The 24801-nt window shown below is 38.7% G+C and overlaps 2 protein-coding genes across 2 annotated transcripts in view; both read left to right on the top strand.

Moving 5' to 3' along the window:
- The window catches only part of LOC115219190 (nuclear pore complex protein Nup155), a 56717-nt gene extending 54948 nt beyond the window's left edge, over positions 1–1769 (top strand). Inside the window, exon 37 of the mRNA XM_029789305.2 lies at positions 1614–1769. Within this exon, the coding sequence (XP_029645165.1) occupies positions 1614–1752 (139 nt within the window). The 3' untranslated portion in view covers positions 1753–1769. The remainder of the gene's footprint in view (positions 1–1613) is intronic.
- Positions 1770–11142: 9373 nt separating this feature from the next.
- Positions 11143–22266, top strand: LOC115219212 (LDLR chaperone boca). Its single transcript, XM_029789346.2, has 5 exons — positions 11143–11453; positions 15407–15560; positions 17730–17811; positions 19773–19914; positions 22198–22266. Exons 1-5 carry the CDS (start codon positions 11274–11276, stop codon positions 22213–22215), a joined length of 576 nt encoding a protein of 191 aa, XP_029645206.1. The 5' UTR covers positions 11143–11273; the 3' UTR covers positions 22216–22266.
- The last annotated feature ends 2535 nt before the right edge of the window (positions 22267–24801 follow it).

The following is a 24801-nucleotide window of genomic DNA, read 5'->3' as shown; positions in this document are numbered from 1 at the left end:
AATGAAGAATTTAGTAAAATACCTTTATCATAATAAAGCTGGTATTTGAAAGATAAATTAATATGAAATTTTTGTGGGGGGTTTTAACCCTTTTGATAGCAACCCACGTAAGACTGCCCCTGCTCCTATGATACAAATTCACTGTTTTAAAATGATCTAAATTAAAATCCCCCATCAAAATTCCATGTTAATTTATATTCCAAACACAAGTTTAACCCTTTAGCATTCACATTACTCTGTCAAATGTAATGCTTATTTCTTCACATTGTTTTGAATTAATCATGCTTTGTCTCATAGTCTTAAGATTTTGATGATGTAATTGTTTATTTTTAAAGTAACACTATTGGGGGTAGGTGTGAAAGGCCGGATTCAACCAGTTTGAAGATAAAACAGAATATTTTGACTGGATTTGACTGGTTTAAATACTAAGAGTGCAATTATTTTGATAAATTCTTCATTGGTTTCAAAAATTATTGAAACGAAGGCAGTGTATTTCAACAGAAATCATCATCATCATCATCATTGTTTAACGTCTGCTTTCCATGCTAGCATGGTTTGGACGATTTGTCAGAGGGCCGGCGAATCAGATGGCTGCACCAGGCTTCAATCTTGATCTGGTAGAGTTTCTACAGCTGGATGCCCTTCCTAACGCCAACCACTCCGAGAGTGTAGTGGGTGCTTTTACGTGCCACCAGCACGGGGGCCAATCAGGCAGTACTCGCTACGACCTCGCTCGAATCTTTTTACACATGCTACCGGCACAGGTGTCAGTAAGGTGATGCTGGTAACGATCACGCTCGAATGGTGCCTCTTACGTGCCACCGGTACGGAGGCCAGTTAGCTGCCCTGGCAACAATCACGCTTGGATGGTGCTAAAGGGTTAATTTAGCTGACTTTAAAATAAGAAATTTGTATCATAGATACAGTCTTGGGTGGTTTGATATCAAAAGAGTTAACGATTTGTTTTTTGCATCTACCCTTTTTTTTTTTAGTGGAGTGTTGACTAAAATGTTTGACTGTTGTATATCGTAATAATGTTTGTGTTGATATTACATATGTAATTAATTATAGACATCATGATTATCATCATTGATAGCTATTATGTTAAAATGAATGGAAGGCAGTGAGCTGGCAGAATCGTTAGCACACCAGCCGAAATGCTTAGCAGTATTTCGTCTGCCGCAACATTCGAATTCTGCCGAGGTCGACTTTGCCTTTCATCTTTTTGGGGTCGATTAAATAGGTACCAGTTACACACTGGGGTCGATATAATCGACTTAATACCGTTTCTCTGTCCTTGTTTGTCCTCTCTGTGTTTAGCTCCCTTGTGGGTAGTAAAGAAATTGGTATGGGATGAGGAGGGATGAGGTGCATGTTCTGAGGAGGGTGCTTGGGTTTGAGGTAAACAGACCTTGAAAGTAAGATAGTCTGAGGAAAACGTGAAGGGAGAAGGAGATTGGGAGGGTTGGCTTGAGTAGGGAGGATGCCCAAAACCAAGCATATGTAATTAATTATAGACATCATGATTATCATCAATGATAGCTATTATTTTAAAACGAATGATATTTTATGACATTTGGTCTTTATACTTTCTTTCTTTCTTCTTTTTGCAGGAGGCAGTTTTTCACTTATTGCCTTGATGCAGTGTCCAGCTACCAGGTGGAGCTACAAGCAATCAGCAGCACAGACCCTGAAGTGCGCCAACTTGTAAACAAATACCGCTCAGTTCAGGCGAAACTGGAACGAATGTAAATAAAATTTCAGTGGAACCTGGCTGACCTCTGCTTATTTGTTGTTCACCAACAACGATGATGGCCTTCTCCCCCCCTCTCCCTAGGGGACTTACCGACCCAGCAGCTGATTTCTTGTTAAAGGGCCTGATCACTTTCCTTCTCATCTAAAGCCGACCTATTCATAAGGACCACTCTGTGGAAGTTTGCTGGCCATTAGTGGTAGCTAACGTCAACAACAATGACAATAATAACTGCTTGTGTGTGTATATATTGGTATATACATTTAAAGATACAAACGGGAAAAAGAGTACTCAAAATGTGTGTGTATGTATGTCATATATACATATATATATGTATATGTGTGTATGTATATATTATGTTTATATAAAATATATATGCATGCATATATGTATGTTTGTGTGTGTGTGTGTATATATATACACACACATACAATATATTTATGTATGTATGTGTGTATGTATATATTATGTATATATATAAAATGTGTTTATATATGCATGCATATATGTATGTTTGTGTATATATATATATATATATATATATACACACATACATACACACACATACAATATATTTATGTATGTATGTATTATATGTGTGTATATGTATTATATGTAAGTATACAATATAGAGGTATACATAATAAATATATGTATCAGTATGTGTGTGTGTGTGTGTGCATGCGTGTATATATGTATGTATTCTACACTTTGCTATGATAACTGAGTACTTTTTTTCCTAGTTAAACTGCACCTCGCTCCACTCCACTCAACAATGTTACTCATAAACACACAGACACACACAGCTATTATATACATACATACACACTTGGTTGCGCTACCATCAGCCAAACATTAGCTGCATATTTTTTCGCTCTTGATATTTTATTAGACCGAAAAATTATCATTATTGTTATTTTGCTTTTATAATTTGTTTCTGCCTTTAAATATTTTTTTCCTTTTCAATATGGGTATAAATTTTGTTGTAATTTCACTTCGATTTTTTAAAAAAGTTTTGTTTTCATTTTTCTTTGTCCTTTGTTTGTTTGTTTGTTTGTCTGTCTGTCTGTCTCTTCCTTTTCTTCTCTTTTTTTTTTTTTTCTTTGTAGTTCTTTCTGCTCTCTTTTACTTGTTTCAGTCATTTGACTGCGGCCATGCTGGAGCACCACGTTTTGTCAAGCAAATCGACCCCATGACTTATTCTTTGTAAGCCCCGTACTTATTCTATCGGTCTCTTTTGCTGAACTGCTAAGTTACGGGGACATAAACACACCAGCATCGGTTGTCATGCAATGCTAGGGGGACAAACAGAGACACACAAACATACGCGCACACACACACACATACATATATACGACGGGCTTCTTTGAGTTTCCGTCTACCAAATCCACTCACAAGGCTTTGGTCGGCTGTTTATTTTTTATATTAATTATTCCATTAATTGTGAAGTTGAGTGGCCAAGTGGTTAAATGTTGGGCTCATGTTCATAAAGTTGAGAGTTCAATTCTTGAACAAGGTAGTGCACTGTGTCCTTGAGCAAAGCACTTCATATCATTATCACTCCAGTCTGCTTGACTGAAAAATGAGTACCAACCAGATGCTGGTGCAGCTATTTTGTTTGTAAAATCTCATACTAATTTTATCAGTCACTTTTACTGAATCTCTAAGTTATAGAGGTAAACAAACTAAAATCAGTTGTCATTTGGTAAGGGTGGGCTAACACCTGTACACACACACACACACACACACACTACAAGGTTTTATACCATCTCCACTCTACCAAATTCACTCACAAGGCATTGGTTGAGCTGAGGCTTATAGTAGAAGACACTTGCACAAGATCCCGTGCATTGGAATTGAACCCAAAACCTTGTGGTTGCAAATTGAGCTTCTTAACTACATAGCCATGCCTTCCTCTGGATCACATTGGCCAGCTGGAAGTGGTTTTATAATGACAGGGATGTTGACACTGAATATGGATACCCACACATCTAGTGTCACAGCATCTAGTGTCTATATTTTTTATCTCTCATCTCAAAAGACTGTGCTTGTTAATAAGAATGCTTCTGCCCACCACAGACAGCATGGTTTAACGTATCCAGCCTCCCCATCTTCTTTCTTCAAATTAATTGCTACTAATTTTACAAACATCAAACAATTTTTTTATGACAGTGAGATTCAGTTGCTGTGCAGCTACCGGATGTCTGCTACTGATGAAGAGACTTGGTAAGTCTCCTGCTATTCCTCATAATTGAAGATGCACGTATTGTCAGTCACTAAGGGACATGCTCAAGTGGTTGACGTGAAGCAGTTGACATAGAAATGACTGAATTGACTTGACAGCATTCACCCGGGATGGGTTGAGCTGGCTTCATTCATCCCCAATGCTGCATCTTTCACAGATGCCAACCAGGCCTGGCGATTTGAGGCTAATGACTGCGTGATCTCCAACCACTCCTTATTCCAGCGGCGAATGCCGTAGATATGGGGGCCTAGGTTGACATAGAAATCTGTGGTATTGAGCAAAATATTTGCTGTAATGATATTTCTGCTTCAGTAACTCGGCACCAAATCTGTCTGAAATGTAATGGAAAATGGGTTATTTTGAAAACATTGATGTCCAGGTCAGAAAAACAAAGTTTGAAAGGAATAGTAGTCATTTCGTTTGATTTCTAGATGGAACCAATAGGAAATAACACTGACCAAAGACAAAAAAAAACAAAAAAAAACACTGTAATAATTGTGGTCAAGTAGCAACTAAGTTTGAATATTGTACTGCTCATTCCATCATCAACACCACTACCATCACCATCACCATCATTTTAAAAGTCTATAACTATAAGTTTGCATAAATGGATTCATTGAGGAAAATTTTCTATTGAATCCGATACGTTGGATATTCCACTCCTCACAGCAAGTTCACTGTACTCCTTTCACTTTATATATATATATATATATATATATATATATATATATATATATATATACACACACACACACACACATATGCACTGGCCAACTAAAATCTTTCAGGGTAGTACTCCAGAATGGCTGCAGTCCAATGACTGAAACAAGTAAAAGATAAGATTAAATACAGTAAATATGAAAATGAAAACAGTTTTGTTAAAATCATAATTTACAGAGCAATATGAAAATGAAAGTCTTTTTTAAGGGGATGGGCTGATCCCACCCATGGCCTTTTCAAACCCTTCACGACATACAACATCATGGTTCATGTTCTTCAGATCAACTTCAGAAAGTATAATGGTTAGTGTAAGGCATCGGTGGACAGAAACTATGTTTTTGTGAGAGGAGAAAAATTCTTGAGTGGACATGACATGACACCAGCAGGCTTTGAAGAGCATAGACCACAGCAGTAGTGGTAGAAAAGACAGAGAGAAGACACAGCATGCCTGAGGGAAAGTAGTTGAAATGTGTTGGTGAATGACTTCAGACCATTCAATCAAATGCAATTTTCTGTGGAAGCAGGAACATATTTTCTGGTATAAAAATTGAATTTTTCAGACCAAAGTTTACTGCCAAAAAAATGTAGGACAAATTATACAACTTTGGAGGGCCATAAATTCCATTGACATGCAGCAGCAATTGAAAGGATAATGGCAATGTTTGAATATTTATGCTATATTATGCTTTGTCAACTTGTATGCTGGAAAATATGGGTCACTACATACCGAAAATCCTCATCTCAAAGGTTGAAAGAAAATAATTAAAATTCAGATTAATGAAAGCCTTAATAAAAAAAACTATAATACCATATTAAAAAATAAAATCATTTTAATCTAAAACTTGCAATGTTATTTTACTTTGACACCATTTCTTTTTGTTCTAATAGAAAATGTATTTAAAAAAAAAACAACAAAACATTGAAATTAAAGTTATTAACAAACAAGGCACAGGAGTGGCTGTCTGGTAAGTAGCTTGTTTACCAACCACATGGTTCCAGGTTCAGTCCCACTGTGTGGCACCTTGGGCAAGTGTCTTCTACTATAGCTTCAGGTCGATCAAAGCCTTGTGAGTGGATTTGGTAGACAGAAACTAGAAGCCTGCTGTATATATATATATATATATATACATGTGTGTGTGGTTCCCACTTCTTAAAACCCTGGAACTCCCGAAGTCCCCACTACTGGATGCAGTTTAAAGACAAGCCCAGAACAAAGGTAACTAATTGTTACACATAGACATCCTATAATGTGTAACCAGCATTCTCCCAGACTGGGAGCAGCATCCTATTGTGGGTATCACCTGAGTTGTTGAGGGTTAGTTGTTAGGGTTTGAAGTATTTTCTAGTTGTGAAGAGGGAAAGGGGCAGTCTTTGCTATGATGAGGATATGTGTTGATGAGGATATGCACAGGCCAACTATGCTTAGGAGAGCTTTTTAAGGGTGGTGAGGCCGAGTATTTGTAGCAACGCTGAAGGTTCTAATTGCATGTTTTTCATTCTAGTTATATATTTTTGTTGGGGAAGGATTGGTAATATTTTCTTGATGTATGTATATATATATATATATATATATATATATATATATATTATATATATACACATACAAGCAGTAATACCCATTGTTGATCGGGTAATTACTTTTACTCTTTCTTGGGAGTCACATTCAAAGTGTTATTATATATATAGATTTACTCCTCCTGTATGTGTGTATTTTATAAGAAAAAATCATTTAATAATTGAAGTAGAAAAAAGATCAATTTCATACATGAGCTTCTGTTTGTTTATTATATGACAATAATAAGTGAGTTGTATGTGTTATTTTATTTATCAATACAGTAATGGCAATTATATAATACACAAGGCTTTGGTTGGCATAGAACTGCAGTGAAAGGGTATTGCCCAACATGCTGCAGAGTGGGATTGAACCCAAGGCGACATGGTTGGGAAGCAACCTTCTCAACCATACAGCCATAAAGGAGAGATACATTTTGGTTGATAGACTCCTTGATACATTATGCTTAACAAGATGAGATGTTTATGGCAAGAAGACCTTTGATTTTAATATTTACTCGAGCAATGCAACGACTAGCAACACTACACCACACGGGGTGTTCCAGAATTATCAGTTTTGATAAAATTGAGGAAAGGCTTAAAAAACTGACGAGATTTTATGTTTATTACCTAAACAAAACAAATTTATAAATCTTACGTCAGACATTTATTGAAAATTTTCAACATGTCTGTATCCCTGCATACTTCAAATCTCTCCTTAGTGTTGTGAAACACATAATAATAATAATAATTGTGTACAGTGCTCAGGTGCACTACAACTCATCTAAAGTGTATATATAATCAGGTGTAGTTTCGGCGGATTTCGGAAAGCATGAGGGCCTTAAAGGATGCAGTTCATGGCAGTCAACAACTGACGCAGGCAGTTTATTCCATGCTTCAGCAACTCTGAGCGTGAAAAAATGTTTCCGAAAGTCATGGGAGCTGTGTTGTTTTCTGACTTTGTAGGCATGTCCACGTGTGTTAGACACATGGAGATCAAAAAGGTGTTCATTTTGAAACATTTCAGGAGTTAACTCCTCCACTGCTAACTGAATGTGTTCTTTAAGCTCACCTAAACAATTGCTCCATCATGGGGATGGAGGTAAAAAGAAAAATGATTGCTGCCAAATTGGATAAAAACTGTCATGGACAAATAAGAGGGGTCCAACAGGAACGAAAATAGAATTATAAACAAAATTCAAAATTTATACACTTTCAACACATATTAAACATGATAAATGTAAATAAAAGTGAGTTTTAAAAAATATGCATCTGATTTCACTCAAATCATCATAAATTCTGGGACACCCTGTATTTACTCTGACTAAAACTAAACGGGGAGGGAACACAGGTGGGGTGGGGGGACTAATTGCAGGTGGCAAGTGTAGATTCCAGAAGTGGTCACGTGGTGAAACTCAATTGGCTGTGAGTCACAACAGCAGTTTATTTTTTTGTATGAACATTTTGCATTATATAGTTCAGACATGGATGGCATAGAAAGCAGACATGCTGTTGAAGGCCATGCTGTGTTGCGCAGGATCGGAAACGTGAAACAACAACGGGGCACTTCTGCAGAATGGACGAGTGGGTTTGTTGTACCTTTACCCAGCCACATACACAAGGCCCGGTGGTACATGGGATGATAACATGAAGCATCAACAGGGCACTGACAAAAATTTTAATGTTCTTCTCATTTCCTCTGCCAAATTAGGCAAAAAGATTTTCATGAAATATTATACGCTACTTATAATGCATGAGTAGTGTCAATATTTTATCGTAGGAAAATGGCCTAAAACAAAGATAAAACTCAGTGCAGTATACTCAAATCTGATTAATCTGCATTTTTGGCGGGCCCCATAGTTGGTGTCAGAAATTTTTTTAGACAACAGCAATTTGAGGAGCCTGATTAATGTTTGCTGCAAATTTGGAGGAAAGTGACTGGATACTCTTCAAGTTATGGGCCTTAACGCTGAGAAAATGCTTTAAAATTGTGGTTTATCTGCCCCTTAGGCCCGCATTAGGCAAGAAGTTGAAAATTTTTTTGGCCCATGACACTCCATGGACCCTATGTAATGCATGTATAAAATTTCATTAAAACCTGTCAGGTGGATCTTGAGTTTTAATGACATGACAAACACAGATATACACACATCCTGTGTTTATATAATAATGAAATTATTGTATACAGTGCTCAGGTACACCACAACTTGTCAAAAGTGCATATTAAGTATATGCAGTAATGTACAAATGTCTGGGAAGCGAACAATGTATGAGTCAGATACATGCTTATGTGTGTATGGAGGGGAGAAAATCAGGTGTAGTGTTGGCAAATCTCAGGAAGCATGGAAGTTTTGAAGGATGCAGTGCTCCAACAACTAACAACTGATGCCGGCAGTTTGTTCCATGCTTCAGCAACTCTCAGCATGAAAAAAATGCTTCCTAAAGTCATGGGAGCTGTGCTGTTTTCTGACCTTGCAAATATGTCCACGGGTGGAGTTTGAAAAGGTGGGTGGTAGACGGGTGTATATATATGTAGTGATTGTGAAGGGGGTGAGCTGGCAGAACCGTTAGCATCCTGGACAAGATGCTTAGTGGCATTTCTCCCATCTTTACATTCTGAGTTGAAATTCTGCCAAGATCAACTTTGCCTTTCAAGGTTGATTACATCAACCCTAGTTGAACACAGGTTGATGTAATCAATTATCACCCTTTCCACAAATTTCAGGCCTTTTTTGCTTTAGTTGAGAGGATATTTATAGCGATTGTAAGGAGGTAAGCGGGCAGAACTGTTAGTGAGTTGGACAAAATCATCATCATCATCGTTTAACGTCTGCTTTCCATGCTAGCATGAGTTGAATGATTTGACTGAGGACTGGCAAACCAGATGGCTGCACCAGGCTCCAATTTTGATCTGGCAGAGTTTCTACAGCTGGATGCCCTTCCTAATGCCAACCACTCCGAGAGTGTAGTGGGTGCTTTTACATACCACCGGCACAAGGGCCAGTCAGGCGGTACTGGCAACAGCCACACTCAAATGGTGTTTTTTATGTGCCACCAGTCCAGCAGCACTGGCAATGACCTCGCTCAAATGTTTTTTCACATGCTACTAGCACAAGTGCTGTGTAGGAGTATTTTTTGGGACTCTTCATTCTGAATTCCAATCCTACCAAGTCCAATTTTGCTTTTCATCCTTTTGGGATCAATAAAACCAGTACCAGTCAATCTCTTGGGTGGATGTAATTGACTGCTCTCTCCCCTCAAAATTGTTAGCCTTGTGTCAAAATTAGAATGAGATGTGTATAGGGATTGTATTCTCAAAGGGGACAAGATTGGTATGATTCCATTAGGGGATGTTTTTGAGGTATCTAAATGTCGAAGTCTGTAGATTTCACATGAAGTGTTTCAGTTGCACGTGGATGACGCTTGGCTGCTGAAGGTTAGGATAAAGTGCAGGTGGTGGGGGGGTTGTTTGAAGTTGTGACAGATGGATAGTTGATGGTTAGGGGGTTAATCACTAGCTAATGGTGACACCAGTGCCTGTTTTGGCACTGTTTTTGTATATGTCCCTTGCAAGGAGATGAGTTGCTGCTTTCTCTAGCAGTTGAGAGTCCATTATTGACAAAACTAAGGAAGTCAATTCCACTTTGTGACACCTTGGACAAGTGTCTCCTGCTATAAGTTCTGGGTCGATCAATGCCCTGTGAGTGGATTCGGTTGAAGGAAACTATGTGGACGCCCACTGTGCATGTGTGTGTGTGTGTTAGTCCCACCCCCCCGCTTGACAGCTAGTGTTGGTTTGTTTACGCCACTGTAACCTAAAGGTTTGAGAGATGGAGAGAGAGAGAGAGAGAGAGAGTGTGTGAGTATCAGACTTAAAAAATAAGTACAGCGGGGGTGGAGGCGATTTGTTTGAATAAACCCTTCAAGGCAGTGCTCCAGCATGGCCGCAACACAAATACTGGAACAAGTAAAAGAACAAATACGTTTCAGACTATTATTATAACGGAATTTGATGAGTAAAAAAAAAAAAAAAAAGTGGGCGGAGCGGCTATTTCACATAACAGAAAATAAAGTTGGACTATGTGAATTATCCGTCGCGCGATGCTACCCACAGTTTTCTTTTTTCACCTCAAACTCAGACATAATCGTAATCTCTACCATCTGAAGCATATTTATAGAAAATTTTATAAAAAACTATCCATTTTTCAGAAAGTTAATAAGAGTTGTGTGAATTATCCGAAATTCCTCTCCAACTATCCAAAAAAGCTTTTCGCTAAAAGTTTCAGTATAACTTTAATTTACACTATCTAAAATGTAACTCTGGAAAATTATAATAAAATTATATTCATTATTCAGAAAGTCATAACGAAACAAAATCGGTGGGTGGGTGAGGCAGAGAGGTACGCATCTGTAGTTTTACCTACAAAATTAACTTCGGTGTGATTCGAACTTAGAACCTTAGAAATTGAAACTAAATACTAACAGTTCTACTAATCTAATACTTTGAATTAGCAATCACCAGGGAGTAAAAGTAATTAAAAGGAAAATATTTTAAAAATATCTATAGAATACTCTATTCGTTAATTACAAGCGTTGAAGATTTTTTTCTAAGCAAAAATAACAAGAGGACAAGGAGAAATTTATAAAGCAATTAGTGTGTACTTGACATCTTACAAATACAATTAGTATAATAGGTTGGCTTGTTTTTAGAAGTGGATATTTTCGCGAATATAAAGAACTACTTTTCGAATTTCATTAACTGTTTTATGTATTTATTTAATTTTTACTTTATTGACATTTTGGCTGTATTTTTCACATATATGCTCGCGCGCACTTACACCCAATTACGCATACGCGCACATTCACTTACTGTTCCATTACGAGTGTGTGGTTAGGAATCTACGGTCAACTTTACTGTAATGCCAAACAACCAATCAAAAGAGACGGCGTGTTCATTAAAAGACAAGGCGAGGAATTCCATTTATAGTGTGTCATTCCTTCACGATGTCCAAGATTGTCTGCTTCTATATTTTGTGCCTGTTTTCGCTTTTACATAATGTTGCGGCGACAGCAGAGAAGTCCAAACTGAAGTCAACTGATCAGGATAGCGCGGACAGCTGGAAGAAGAAAGACATCCGCGACTACAGCGAAGCTGACCTGGAGCGATTATATGAACAGTGGGAGGTGAGTATATGTTTGTTTACTATTGTTATTATTCCTAATGGTAGGATAAGGCACGAGATGGGTGAATTGTTGACACGCTGGACAAAATGTATGGTGGCATTTCGTTCGTCTTTTCTGTTCTGAGTGTAAATTCCGCCGAGGTCAACCTTGCCTTTCATCCTTTCGGGGTCGATAAAATAAGTATCCATGTAAATACCGGAATGTATGTTAACGACTAACCCGTCTCCCTCAAAATTTGTCTGTAGTAGAAAAGAATTATTGTTATTTATGGCAGGGCAGCGTGCTGGCAGATTCTTTAGAGCGTCAGAAGAAATGCTCTGCCGTATTTCTTCCAGAGTTTTATGTTCTGTGTCCAAACCCCGACTAGATCACATTCTTATTTTTTCACGGTCGATAAAATAATATACCTGTGAAATACTATGGTAGATGATATCGCGTACTTAACTCACTCCTTAAAATTTCAGGCCATCGTTATTATCAATAGAAATGGACGATGCTTTGGTAGGATCAAACAAAATGTTTTAAGGATTATTTTGACAATATTTCTGTTTAGGCACCGGTATTTCTTCTGATTCCTTATGTTCTGTATTCAAATTCTACTGATGTCAAACCGGGGTCGATAAAATAAAGTACCAATCTGTTACTAGAGTCAATTGTAATCGACTAACTTTTCCCCCTTGAAATTGTTAGCCTTGTGTCCAAATCGGGAACAATTATTATCCAAAGTGGGCGGTGCCCCGGCTGAACTGGACGTAATTCCTTGCTGTATTTGTTCTAACTCTTGATATTCTGAGTTCAAATCCAGCAATGGTCAATTTTGCTTTGCGTCTCCTGTGGAAATGAAGTACAGTACTAGTAAAATAATGAGAAACGATGTAATCAACTTTTTGGTCTTGTTTATATTCTTTATATTCTTTTACTTGTTTCAGTCGTTGGACTGTGGTTATGCTGGAGCACCACCTTGAAGGTTTTAGTTTAACAAACTGACTCTAGTACTTATCTTTTTTTGTAAAGACCGATACTTATTCCGTCAGTCTTTTTCTGCTGAACTGCTTAGTTACGGGGGCCACAAACATGCAGTGATGGATGACAAGCGCAACAGACATGCACACATTCACATGTGTATGTATGTATGTGTATATATATATATATATATATATATATATATATATACGATTCAGTTGAATTAGGTACTTATGTTGAAGCACCAAGTCAGTCCGGTATTATCCGCACAGCTCGAAGTAAGGTAAATAAAATCAAAATAAGCAACAGAATATTAAGTAGTAATGCAGTATGACACTTTAAGTGGCTCTGAACAAGAAGCCAGTCCATTGCAGGGTCAGCCATTTACAGCTGAGTGGACTGGAACAACATGAAATGAAGTGTCTTACTCAAGAACATAACACAGTGCTGGTCTGAGAATTGAAACCATGATCTGGAGATATGCTGTGACTTCGAAGACCTGACAAATGAAGTGAGTTCATGGCTTGCAGGATGGCCTGCTGTGCTAACCTTGGATCGTAGAGTGACCCGCTGTTCTTGAGGAGACCTCTTGAGTCAAGTACGTCAGCATCAAAATAAAGATTCAAATGGAAATTGTAGTTAAGACACCTGTACCGGTGACACGTAAAAAGCACCGTCCGAACGTGGCAGATATTAGCACCGCCCGACTGGCGTCCATGTCGGTGACACATAAAAGCACCAACGATCGTGGCCGTTTGCCAGTCTGCTCTGACCCCTGTGCTGGTGGCACGTAAAAGGCACCCACTACACTCATGGAGTGGTTGGCATTAAGAAGGGCATCCAGCTGTAGAAACACTGCCAAATCAGACTAGAGCCTGGTGCAGCCTCCATGGCTTACCAAACCCCAGTCGAACCGTCCAACCCATGCTAGCATGGAAAACGGATGTTAAATGATGATGATGATGATGATGATCTTATGCTCGTAAGTGCAACACCCTAACCACTCAGCCATCCACTTTCACCCCCACACATAGATATGTACAAACAACAGGCTTCCACATGGTTTCCATTTACCAAATTCACTCACAAGACATTGGTGAGCCTGGGACCATAGTAGACACTTGCCCAAGGTACTGTAGGACTGAACCACAAACCACATGGTTGCAAAGTGGGCATCTTAACCACACAGCCATGTTTGCAATCAGATGTATTGAATTAATTAAAAAAAATAATAATAAATGTGCAATTTTAAAGCCTAGCCAGGCTCATGGGCCCGGTTTCCTGGTTTCAATGGCGTATGTGTTCCCCAGCTGGACAGGACGCCAGTCCATCGCAGCGTTACTCATTTTTGCCAGCTGAGTGGACTGGAGCAACGTGAAATGAAGTGTTTTGCTCAAGAACACAATGCGTCGCCCGGTCCAGGAATCGAAACCACAATCTTACGATCATGATGCTGACACCCTAACCACTAAACCACGTGCCTCCACCTTATTGAATTATCATAAAGTAATTATCTAGACATCCTGTATCATTTTACAGACATTTGATGATTATGAATGTTTCTGGTTTGTTCCTTGTTTGTTGTGTTGTTGTTGTCCTCTTCTCTCTGTTGCTTCTCTTTCATACCATGTTCTGTGCCTGGTACCAAGTTTCTCTGAAACCTTGGCTCTTGTGCCTGTCACCACCATCTCAGTTAATTAATTTGCATTTCACTTTTGTTACTTCCCCTCTTGATCTCATTCTTGGAACTCTATCTCTCTGTCTGTCTCTCTCACCCTCTCTGTCTGTCTATCTCTCTCTCTCTCTACTTCCCCCTTCTCTCTACCACACTCTGCTCCCTTTCTTTCTCTCTCTCTCTCCCTCTATTCCCTCTTACCTTCCTCTCTCCCCCTCGCTGTGGCCATGAAGTTTTACCAGATAGTATAGAGATCTTTTCTCCTATTTTCTTTTACTTCAGTCACTGGTCTGTGACCATGCTGGGGCACCGACTTGAAGAGTTTAGTTGAACAAATCGACCCCAGTACTTCTTTTTAAAAGTATGTTACTTATTCTATTGATCTCTTTTGCTGAACCACTGATACAGGGATATAAATGAACTAACAGCAGTTGGTATCAAGCACTAGTAGGGGACAAATACTCCTCCCCTGTATATATGTAGGGAGAATTCACAAAAAAAACAAAAGACGAAGACAGGTGGTGTAGACAACAAACAGATGTATTATTATAATGCTCGGAAAGTGAAAAAGTCTTTAACATTTCGAGCCTACACTCTTCTTCAGGAAGGAACACAGAAAGAAACAAGGAGAAAAAATAATGTGTAATGGCTAGTGTGTGTGTATGTGTTTTTCTGTTAGCCAGCACCAACACTGCTTGACACCCGTTGCTGGTTTGTTTACATTCCCATACCCTAGCAGTTCAGCAAAAGAAATTGATAAAATAACTTCTAGGATCAGTTTGTTCGACTAAACCCTTCAAGGCACTGCCCCAGCATGGCCACTGTCCAATGACTGAAACGTATAAAAAAGTAAAAAGAAATATAGAAGAAAGGTTTGGATTATATTCTGTAATTCTTTAGCATTTAAACTGGCCACATCTATCCCAAAATATTCTTCCAGTTTTATGTTTGAACTGGTCAGATCTAACCTCTTACACCTACCCTACAATGTCATTCTAAAAATAAACAGTCACATCATCAAAATCTTATAGCTACATGCATAATTAATCATGCATAATCCTGTATCTTCAAGATTTCGATGATGTTATTACCTGTTTTTAGATTGACATTATAGGTTGGTGTGAGATACCAAACCTGGGCTGTTTTAATAGAAAACAGGTAGATTATTTGGGCCGGATATTTGGGATTATTTGGGCCAGATATGGCCGGTTTAAACACTAAAGGGTTATAGAAAGGAACTGTTAAGAAGGGTTTCACACTTTTTTTTTTTTTTGTAATAATTTATTTATTAACCATCAAGTGTTTGTTCTTGTAGGAAGGAGATGAAGAACTGGAACCAGATGAACTTCCAGAATGGAAAAGAGAAGCACCAGCAGTTGATTTCTCCAAGTATGACTCCAATAAACCTGAAGAACTTCTCATGATGAGCAAAAAAGGCAAAACTTTAATGATGTTTGTGTCAGTTTCTGGTAAGTATTCTTTATTTCCTTTTTCCATATTGGCCTGGATATTGGTCTATCTTTGGACAGTTCTAGTGGCATACAGTTTGTTAAGAGGTTGGCAGCCCCTCACTCAGCCCTTCTCTATTTTTGGATAACGGGAGACGCTGTAAGCAGTTTCCCAGCAACTCTTCTTGCAGTGCAAAATGCACTCCATCGGTTGCGACGACGAGGGTACCAGCTGATACGATCAACGGAACAGCTTGCTCGTGAAATTAACATGCAAGTGGCTGAGTACTCCACAGACACGTGTACCCTTAACATAGCTCTCGGGGAGATTGAGTGACACAGAGTGTGACAAGCTGATCCTTTGGAATACAGATACTACTCATTTTTGCCAGCTGAGTGGACTGGAGCAACATGAAAATAAAGTGTCTTGTTGAAGGACACAACGCGCCGCCAGGAATTGAACTCACGACCTTACGATCATGAGCCAAATGCCCCTAACCACTAAGCCACGCGCCTTCACACAGTGCAAAATAGTCTGATTTAAACAGAGAGTGAAGTGGGGAAATTGAAGGAAGAAAAGGAAGAGAGAAAGAGAGAGAAAAATTGCCCTTGTATTTTATTTAAAAAAACCTCTACAGAATAAAAGGCAAAGTTGACCTTGGTGGAATTTGAACTTGAGAGTACAGGGAGCTGGAAGAAATACTGCAGGGCATTCTATTTGATTCTGTAACCAATCCACCAATTTACTGTCTGGTAACATAATGTTTTATATTCCTTTTGAAGTTTTCTATAGGTGACTTCAGAGTTAACTATGATGATTTAGGTGTAATTCCTATTAGGTGAAGGCACGTGATTTAGTGGTTAGGGGGCATTTGGCTCATGATTGAAAGGTTGTGAGTTCAATTCCCAGTGGCATGTTGTGTCCTTGGGCAAGGCACTTTATTTCACATTGTTCCAGTTGACTGAGCTGGCAAAAATGAGTAGTACCTGTATTTCAAAGGGCCAGCCTTGTCACACACTGTGTCATGCTGAATCTCCCTGAGGACTACGTTAAGGGTACACGTGTTTGTGGAGTGCTCAGCCACTTGCACGTTAATTTCATGAGCAAGCTGTTCCATTGATCATATCAGGACCCTCGTCGTCAAAACTGGCGGAGTGCTCCTTTTAAAGATTCCTATTAGCAAACGAAACGTGTGTAATGGTGAATAAATAACAAAAAAAATTCCTGTTGTGTGTGTGTGTGTAACTATTTTCTTACTTTGACAGTGCACAGTAGCTGTGAATGTGTGTCATCCTCATACAAGCAGTATCCTGTGGTTACAATCTTTCATGAAAACCTGTCTGGTCATGGGGAAATATTACCTAACTTGGAAACAGGTGCAAGCTGGCAACAACAGGAAGAACATCTAGCTATAGTAAAAAATCTGCATCAGTTTGAAAAATTTTGAAAAATTATAATCTTATTAATAACAACTTGTCTCAGACATTTAATTCATACATTTGACCTATGCAAGCATGGAAAAGTAGACTTTAAAATGATGATGTTGTCGTTGTTGTGACCACCCTTCCCTTTGTTAACGAGTGAGTCTAACTATGCCTAAAGCAGACACTAGAGCATGTTGCAGTCCTTGGACTTATTGGAGCCTGTCAAACTTATTTAATTTATTACCCAAAGGAGCTAAACATAGAGGGGACAAACAAGGACAGACAAAGGGATTAAGTCAATTACATCGACCCCAGTGCAAAACTGGCACTTAATTTATCGACCCCCGGAAGGATGAAAGGCAAAGTTGACCTCGGCGGAATTTGAACTCAGAACGTAATGGCAGACGAAATATCGCTAAGTATTTCTCCCGGCACGCTAACGTTTCTGCCAGTTTGCTGCCTTAACTGTCAAACTGTCCAACCCATGCCAGCATGGGAGATGGATGTTAAGTGATGATGACAATGATGATGAAGAGTCAATTTGTTTGGCTGAAAACTCTTTGAGGCAGCAGTCCAGTATGGTTGCAGTCCAGTGACTGAAACAAGTAAAAGATGTTTTGAGTGACTTTGAGGAGGCTCCTGCCCTTGTTGGCTTTGTGTTATTGTTGATGTTGTTGCTGGTAGTGTTTAGCCTCTAGTTAGCCTTGATTGTGCAAGCCTGTGATCAAAGACATTCCAACCATGAACATCTCTTCTCACTAACAGGTGACCCTGCACGGCACGAGACTGAAGAAATTACGTCACTGTGGCAGAGCAGTTTATATAACGCAAACATAGATATTACACGGTAAGGAAACAATCCACTGTCCCTTTATAGTCATTGTTTTTATGTTTTTTATGTTTTGTTTTTTTTTCTTTTTTTTTCAATTTCTCATCAATGCAGGAATGGCTGTGTGGTTAAGAAGCTCACTTTGTAGCCACATGGTTTCAGGTTCAGTCCCGCTTTGTTGCACCTTTGGATTATGTCTTCTTATTTCTTTATTGCCCATTTAGTTCAAAACATTTGTTAATAAATAAGCATTTGACAGAGTAATCTAAATATGAAAGAGTTAAAAGGAGATTTAGCTACTAATTCTAACGGATCAAGCTTTGAGATTTTGGTGCTCCACAAATTTCTCATACTCCTCTGAGCTGCATAGCAGCCTTAATAGTGATGGTGGTATGAAAAAAGCACCAAGTACATGCTGTAAAGTGGTTTGTGTTAAGCAGGGCATCAAGCCATAGAAACTATGCCTAAAGCAGACACTAGAGCATTTTTGCAGTCCTTGGACTTATTGGTCCCTGTCAGACTGTCCAACCAATGCCAGCATCGGAGATGGATGTTAAGTGGTGATGATGATACAATGATGGTATAGGGCCTCCATTGGTCAAGGTTGATCATACCACTGTACTTGTTTGAGTAGGCATGGGCTGGGCAAGATTTCCTAAGGATGATTGGCTGTTGCCCGTGAAAGCATGTTGCCTTTTTCCATGCTACTGATATTTAAACTTTAGCACATTTAGGCACTTTTAGGTGGTGGTGCAATGGCCCAGTGGTTAGGGCAGTGGACTCGTGGTCGGAGGATCGTGGTTTCGATTACCAGACCAGGCGTTGTGTGTGTTTATTGAGCGAAAACACCTAAAGCTCCATGAGGCTCTGGCAGGGGTTGGTGGTGACCCCTGTTGTACTCTTTCGCCCCAACTTTCTCTCACTCTTTCTTCCTGTTTCTTGAGTAACACTGCGATGGACTGGCATCCTGTCCAGCTGAGGGGGAACACATATGCCATAGAAACCAGGAAACCGACCCCATGAGCCTGGCTAGGCTTGAAAAGGACGAAAAAAATATTTAGGCACATCATGTTGCTGTACCAGTTTTCTCCCCTGTAGTTGCAGACGCATCATATTGCATCAAGAAGAGAGAAAACTCATACAGCAACAAGATGTGCCAAGGTTAACCAAAGGGAAAGGCCACCAGCCTGGTATTGGTGTGACTGTGGGTGTTGCTGTCAGAACACAAAGTGACCAGAGCAAATACCATAAGGTATCTTGCCTGACCCTCTAACACTTCTGCCCTGGATTAATACTTTTTTTTACTTGATCTTGAAAAGATGAAAGGCAAAGTTGACCGTGGCAGGATTTGAACTCAGAGCACAAAAATTTGTAACAACTACTGCAAGGCATTCTATCCAATACTCTAAAGACTTTCAGTTCATGAAGATCTTTTGTCATTTTTCTGTTATTTATTTCAGCCATTGGACTGTGGCCATGCAGGAGCACTGATGCACTGATTGAAAGAGTTTTAGTTGAGGAGATTGATCCTTGTCCTTTTTTTTCTTTGTTTTAAAGTCTGGTACTAATTGTTTCAGACTTTTGCTGAACTGCAAATTTATGGAGACATAAACAAACCAACATTGGTTGTCAAACAGTGGATGGGTGGGAGGCAAACCAACACACACACACACACACACACACACACACACACACAATGGGCTTCGGCACAGTTTCCGTTTACCAAATTCATTCACAAGGCTATGGGATTGAACTCAAAACGACATAGTTGCAAAGCAAACTTCTTGACCATGGAGCCATTGACTGTGCCTATAAAGTCCAAATTTTATGAAAAAAAAAAAAACCTGATCAAGTTTTCTCTTGTTTTATTAATCATGTATAACAAAATTATAAATAACCTTGGTTTTCAAGAAGCTCAAGCATGGGTTTTCTAAGTCCTTAAATTCTATTATTAACATATTCATTTTTGTGCATTGCAGATATTTAATCAGTGACAACCGAGCAATTTTCATGTTAAAAGATGGCTCAAAAGCATGGGAGATAAAGAACTTCCTTGTCGAGCAGGAACGATGTTTGTCAGTAACCATAGAGAACCAGGACTTCCCTGGCAAAGGATCACCTGTTAGTATAAAATATTCATTTGTTAATTAATTAAATCATTAATTAAAATTCACCAAAACTTTCAGGTGTGATTAAAAAAAAAAATCCCAATATTGGGAAATATCCAATCTAACAATGTTTTCTTAGAGGAACTACGATGTCTTGGTGGTGGGGCTTAACTCTTTAACATTTGAACTGCCCATATATCCCATCTGTTTTATGTTCAAACAAGCTAGATTCGTCCCATCACACTTACCCTACAATGTTATTCTAAAAATAACAATCACATTGTTGAAATCTCAAAGCTGCAACATAATGCATGATTAACTCGAAACAATGTGAATAAGCATTACATTTGACAGAGCAATTTGAATGTGAAAGGGTTAAAAGTATAAATCAGATGTGCTGTGTATGGGTCCACAAGTGGGCTGTGAGTTTTTGAGGGCTTGTTGGGAAAGGCCAAGTAATTTAGAAAATGTGTTTTTAATGCAGTGTACTAGTGCAACTGTATTTCTTTGCAGTGAAATTATTACTTGTAGCACCCATCTCTGCTTTAAAACAATTTTAATACTCATTTTACACACACACACATAATCATCATCATTTAATGTGTACCTTCTATGTGAGCATGGATTGGACAGTTTGATAGGAGCTGGTGAGCCAAAGGATTGCAGCAAGCACTACTGTCTGCTTTGGCATGGTTTTTATGGTTCAATTCCCTTCCTATAGCCAACCACTTTACAGAATGTATATGGTGCTTTTTACATGGCACCAGCATGAGTGAGGTCACCAAGTGGCTCATAAGACAAGACTTCTCAGCTGAGGGTTGAGTAGTATTAAGGGATGTGGCTTTGTGCTGGGTGATGAGAGGTAAAGTTATGATAGAGGGATAAAAGCAGGTGTCCTGCAGTAGAATAGATACATGGTTGCTCCTGTTGCAAAAGGAGAGAAGAGAGAAGTGTTATTGGCTAGTATTTAACTTTTAAAAAGTTTACTTATATATGTATTGACGCGTTTTGGAAGTTTTCAGCGCACATGTGCAGAGTTGGATTACTTCTGGTAGGCCACTGGAAGTTCCCTCATGCGCAAGCTGAAAGCGTTCCTGCTAAATCTGTCTTTTTGAATCAGCAACCCTACCGAGTGGACGTGACCAACCTTCTCAGGGAAAACCCTACATATAGAGAAGCTCTCTTCTAAGCGAGAATGGAGATGGTAATTTTGGCTCACACAAGTGAACATTTGTGAACAGTCTTGTGGACTTGGCTACTGGTTCGCCCTTAAGGAAAATATATGTGTATATATTTTTATTTGTGAAACCCAAAAAATAAAGTATTATTTATTGCTATTGAAGACAGTCGGGTTTTGGTTCTCCCTTCGACAATTATATGTGACAAGATAAGACAGACACCCATCAAGTGTTCCTGAGACCATCTTGTTACAATTGGTGACCCCGACGTGATATGAACACGCAGCCTTCTGATATTGTTTGTTCCTTCTTGAGCCATGCCTGACTCATAGGGCTGCTTTCCCAGTTTCCTTGGTGTATAGGTTCCCCACCTGGACGCCGGTCTGTCGCAGGTGAGCAAGATGCAGGAGGAAAGAGTCAGCAGAAGTTTGCCATTACCTTCTGCTGGAGCTGCGTGGAGCTTAGGTGTTTCGCTCATAAACACACACATCGCCCGGTTTGAGATTCGAACCAACGATCCCTCGACCGTGTGTCCGTTGCTCTAACCACTAGGCCATGTGCTTTCATCCTTATATATATATATAGCATTTAAAAAGTTATTGGTGTCCAATAACACATGTACTTAATCCAGCTATGTAAAAATTTGCAATCATGGATCTAAAGTAAATTGAAGTGGTAGGTAGGATATATTAAAAAGGTTGCCGGTTCAACATCACTGAAGTCCTTCATGTGTGTGTTTGAGCATCTACTTATGTTTAATTCTATCTTTATTACAAATACTTCCTCAGAGTTTAAAAAACTGTTATTATTAATCTATCTACCTGTTCAACACCTTTTGGTGTCTTTAGAAGAATTAATCTGTTCCAAGCCCTCACACTAGGTCTCCAGTTTGGGAATAATTGCTTTTTTCCTTCATTAAAACCTCCAACCCATAATCTTGGAAGTCCTGAAAAAAAATTAAGGGCATTGCCTTTCCGTTTTCTGAATAAATCTTTAAAACAATTATTTTTATTGTAATTACATTTATTTTATTGTATCTGTTTATTAATAAATTATTGTATCTAATGTTTATTAACAAATATATAATTATCTTTTATATATCTATATATTTATAACAGAAAAAAACTGAATTATGAGGTGGAAAAAGTCTCTAGTGTGGTCCTAAATTTCCTGAAGAAATAGATTACCAAAAAACCAAAGACACAGTGAAGAATCTCTTTTCATCTCGACTAAGACATATATATATATATATATATATATATATATACATATATATTTCTCAGATGTATGTATGTATTTTAAAAGGAATAATGGGCCATCTTACGGTACTAGTAACACAACTGTTACTTATAAAATTATAAAACCACGTGTGTTTATTTACTTTTCTGAATAACATCAGCGGTTTCCATAAATATTTATTTTTTTACATATAGGTTGGAGGGAAAGGGTATCTTTTGAAGTCAGCATAAAAGTGAAAGAGACAGAGAGAGTGCGATTTGATCAGGGAAATTCTTTTGAAGTTGGCATGTGTGTGTGTGTGTGTGTGTCACTGAAGTCATACATACATACATACATACATAACCTCTCCCTCCCTCCTCTCTCTCTCTCTCTCTCGCTTTTTCTCTGTCAATCACTCACACATTCACTCACTACAAAAAGTGAATTAAAAAATTTCAGTTATCTCTCTCTCACACACATACACACACACCAGCAACATTACTCTCTCTCTCTCTCTTCACACTCACACTAACAAAAGCAATTCACGTACACACCACACATTCTGTCTTGCACACACTATCAAACACACACACACACACACATCAATTCTTCCGCTTCACGCCAACTTCATAAGAACTTTCCTCATATATTCGCACTCTCTCTATCTCTTTCACTTTCACGCAGATATCAAAAGATCCCCTTTTCCTCCAACACCATATTAAAAAAATAAAAATTTTTTTACAGAAACCAACTATCATCTTCAGAAATGTAAACAAACGCACATGGTTTATAAATGATTCCTATATCGAAAGATCGCCAGAATGATATAAAAAAAATAATTGGTTTTTTTTACAATGAGTCTCCATCATTTATCATCATCATCATCTCCAACATCAGTGACTTTATAACCGTGACATCTAATTGGTTTTTTAAACACAGACAGGATTAATTTTCCTCATTTTCTTCCTTTCTTTCCAGTCCCCTTGCTCTGTAAGATATTGATCCCTTTATATCATAAACAGAAATAAAAGTATTAACTAAATGTTTCTATATTTTTTTTTATATATAATATACTGGTCGTGTGGTTGAGAAGCTGGTTCCCAACCATGTAGTCTTTGGTTCAGTCCCACTGTGCAGCAGGACAAGTGCTTTCTGTAGTACTTTGGGCAAATGTTTTCTATAGTACTAGACCAACCAAATGCTTGAGTGGATTTAGTAGATGGGAACTGAAAGAGGTCCATTGTATGTATGTGTGTGTGTGTGTTTGAGTGTGCCCTTGTCTTAACATGATGGAGTTCTGTTAGGGTACAACTATGAATGGGGTAAAGCTCAGAGTGGCTGTGTGGTAAGTAGCTTGCTTACCAACCACATGGTTCCAGTTTCAGTCCCACTGTGTGGCTCCTTGGGCAGTATCTTCTTCTATAGCCTTGGGCAAGTATCTTCTTCTATAGCCTTGGGCTGACCAAAGCCTTGAGTGGATTTGGTTGACAGAAACTGAAAGAAGCCCGTCGTATATATGTGTATGTATATATATGTTTGTGTGTCTGTGTTTGTCCCCCCAACATCACTTGACAACCGATGCTGGTGTGTTTACATCCCCGTAACTTAGCAGTTCGGCTTAAGAGACCAATAGAATAAGTACTAGGCTTACAAAGAATAAGTCCTGGGGTCGATTTGCTCGACTAAAGGCAGTGCTCCAGCATGGCCGCAGTCCAATGACTGAAACAAGTAAAAGAGTAACCTTATGGTTTTGAATTTGATCGGCCGTGTGGAACCTTCATGGACATTGTTGTCATACAAATGATGTTATTCATTTCTAGTCTTCCATAGAAAATGTCTTGACCATGGGGAAACAGGTGAGGATTGGTGACAGGAGGGACATCTGGCCATAGAAAATTTGCCTCAACAAATTCTTTCTGATCCATGCAAGCATGGATAAGTGGATGTCAAACAATAATGAATGTTATAAACTGATGTCTTTTTAAGGTATAGGCATAAATATAGTAAAGTTCTTTTCACAGCCTTATGGTTCAGAGTTTGTGTGGCTGTGTGGAACCTTGAACAAGTGTCTTCTTTTTATGTATTTTAGCCTTGGGTTGATCAGAAAACTATTTTGTGTGAAAAAGTGTGTGCTCATTTGCTTAAAAAAATTCTTTTTTTTTGCTTCCTTCCAAGGCTCGGATGAGAAATGACTTTTGGCCAGGATTTTAATGGCTAGATGTTATTTGAAAGTACAGATCAACTGGTCAATGTCATATCAATAATGAACATTAACAGCATGGCTTCGCTCAAACAAGTAACAAGTGAATAGTCCCACTGTATGGTACCTTGGGCAAGTGTCTTCTACTATAACCTCGGGCCGACCAAAGCCTTGTGAGTGGATTTGGCAGACGGAAACTGAAAGAAGCCCATCGTATATATGTATATATATATATATATGTGTGTGTGTGTGTATGTTTCTGTGTTTGTCCCCCCAACATCGCTTGACAACCGATGCTGGTGTG

This window comes from Octopus sinensis, linkage group LG14 (assembly GCF_006345805.1).
Source record: "Octopus sinensis linkage group LG14, ASM634580v1, whole genome shotgun sequence".
In the NCBI taxonomy this organism is placed as follows: Eukaryota; Metazoa; Mollusca; class Cephalopoda; order Octopoda; family Octopodidae; genus Octopus; species Octopus sinensis.
The sequence above is the reverse complement of the archived record's forward strand: the minus strand, read 5'-3'. Positions and strand labels throughout refer to the sequence as shown.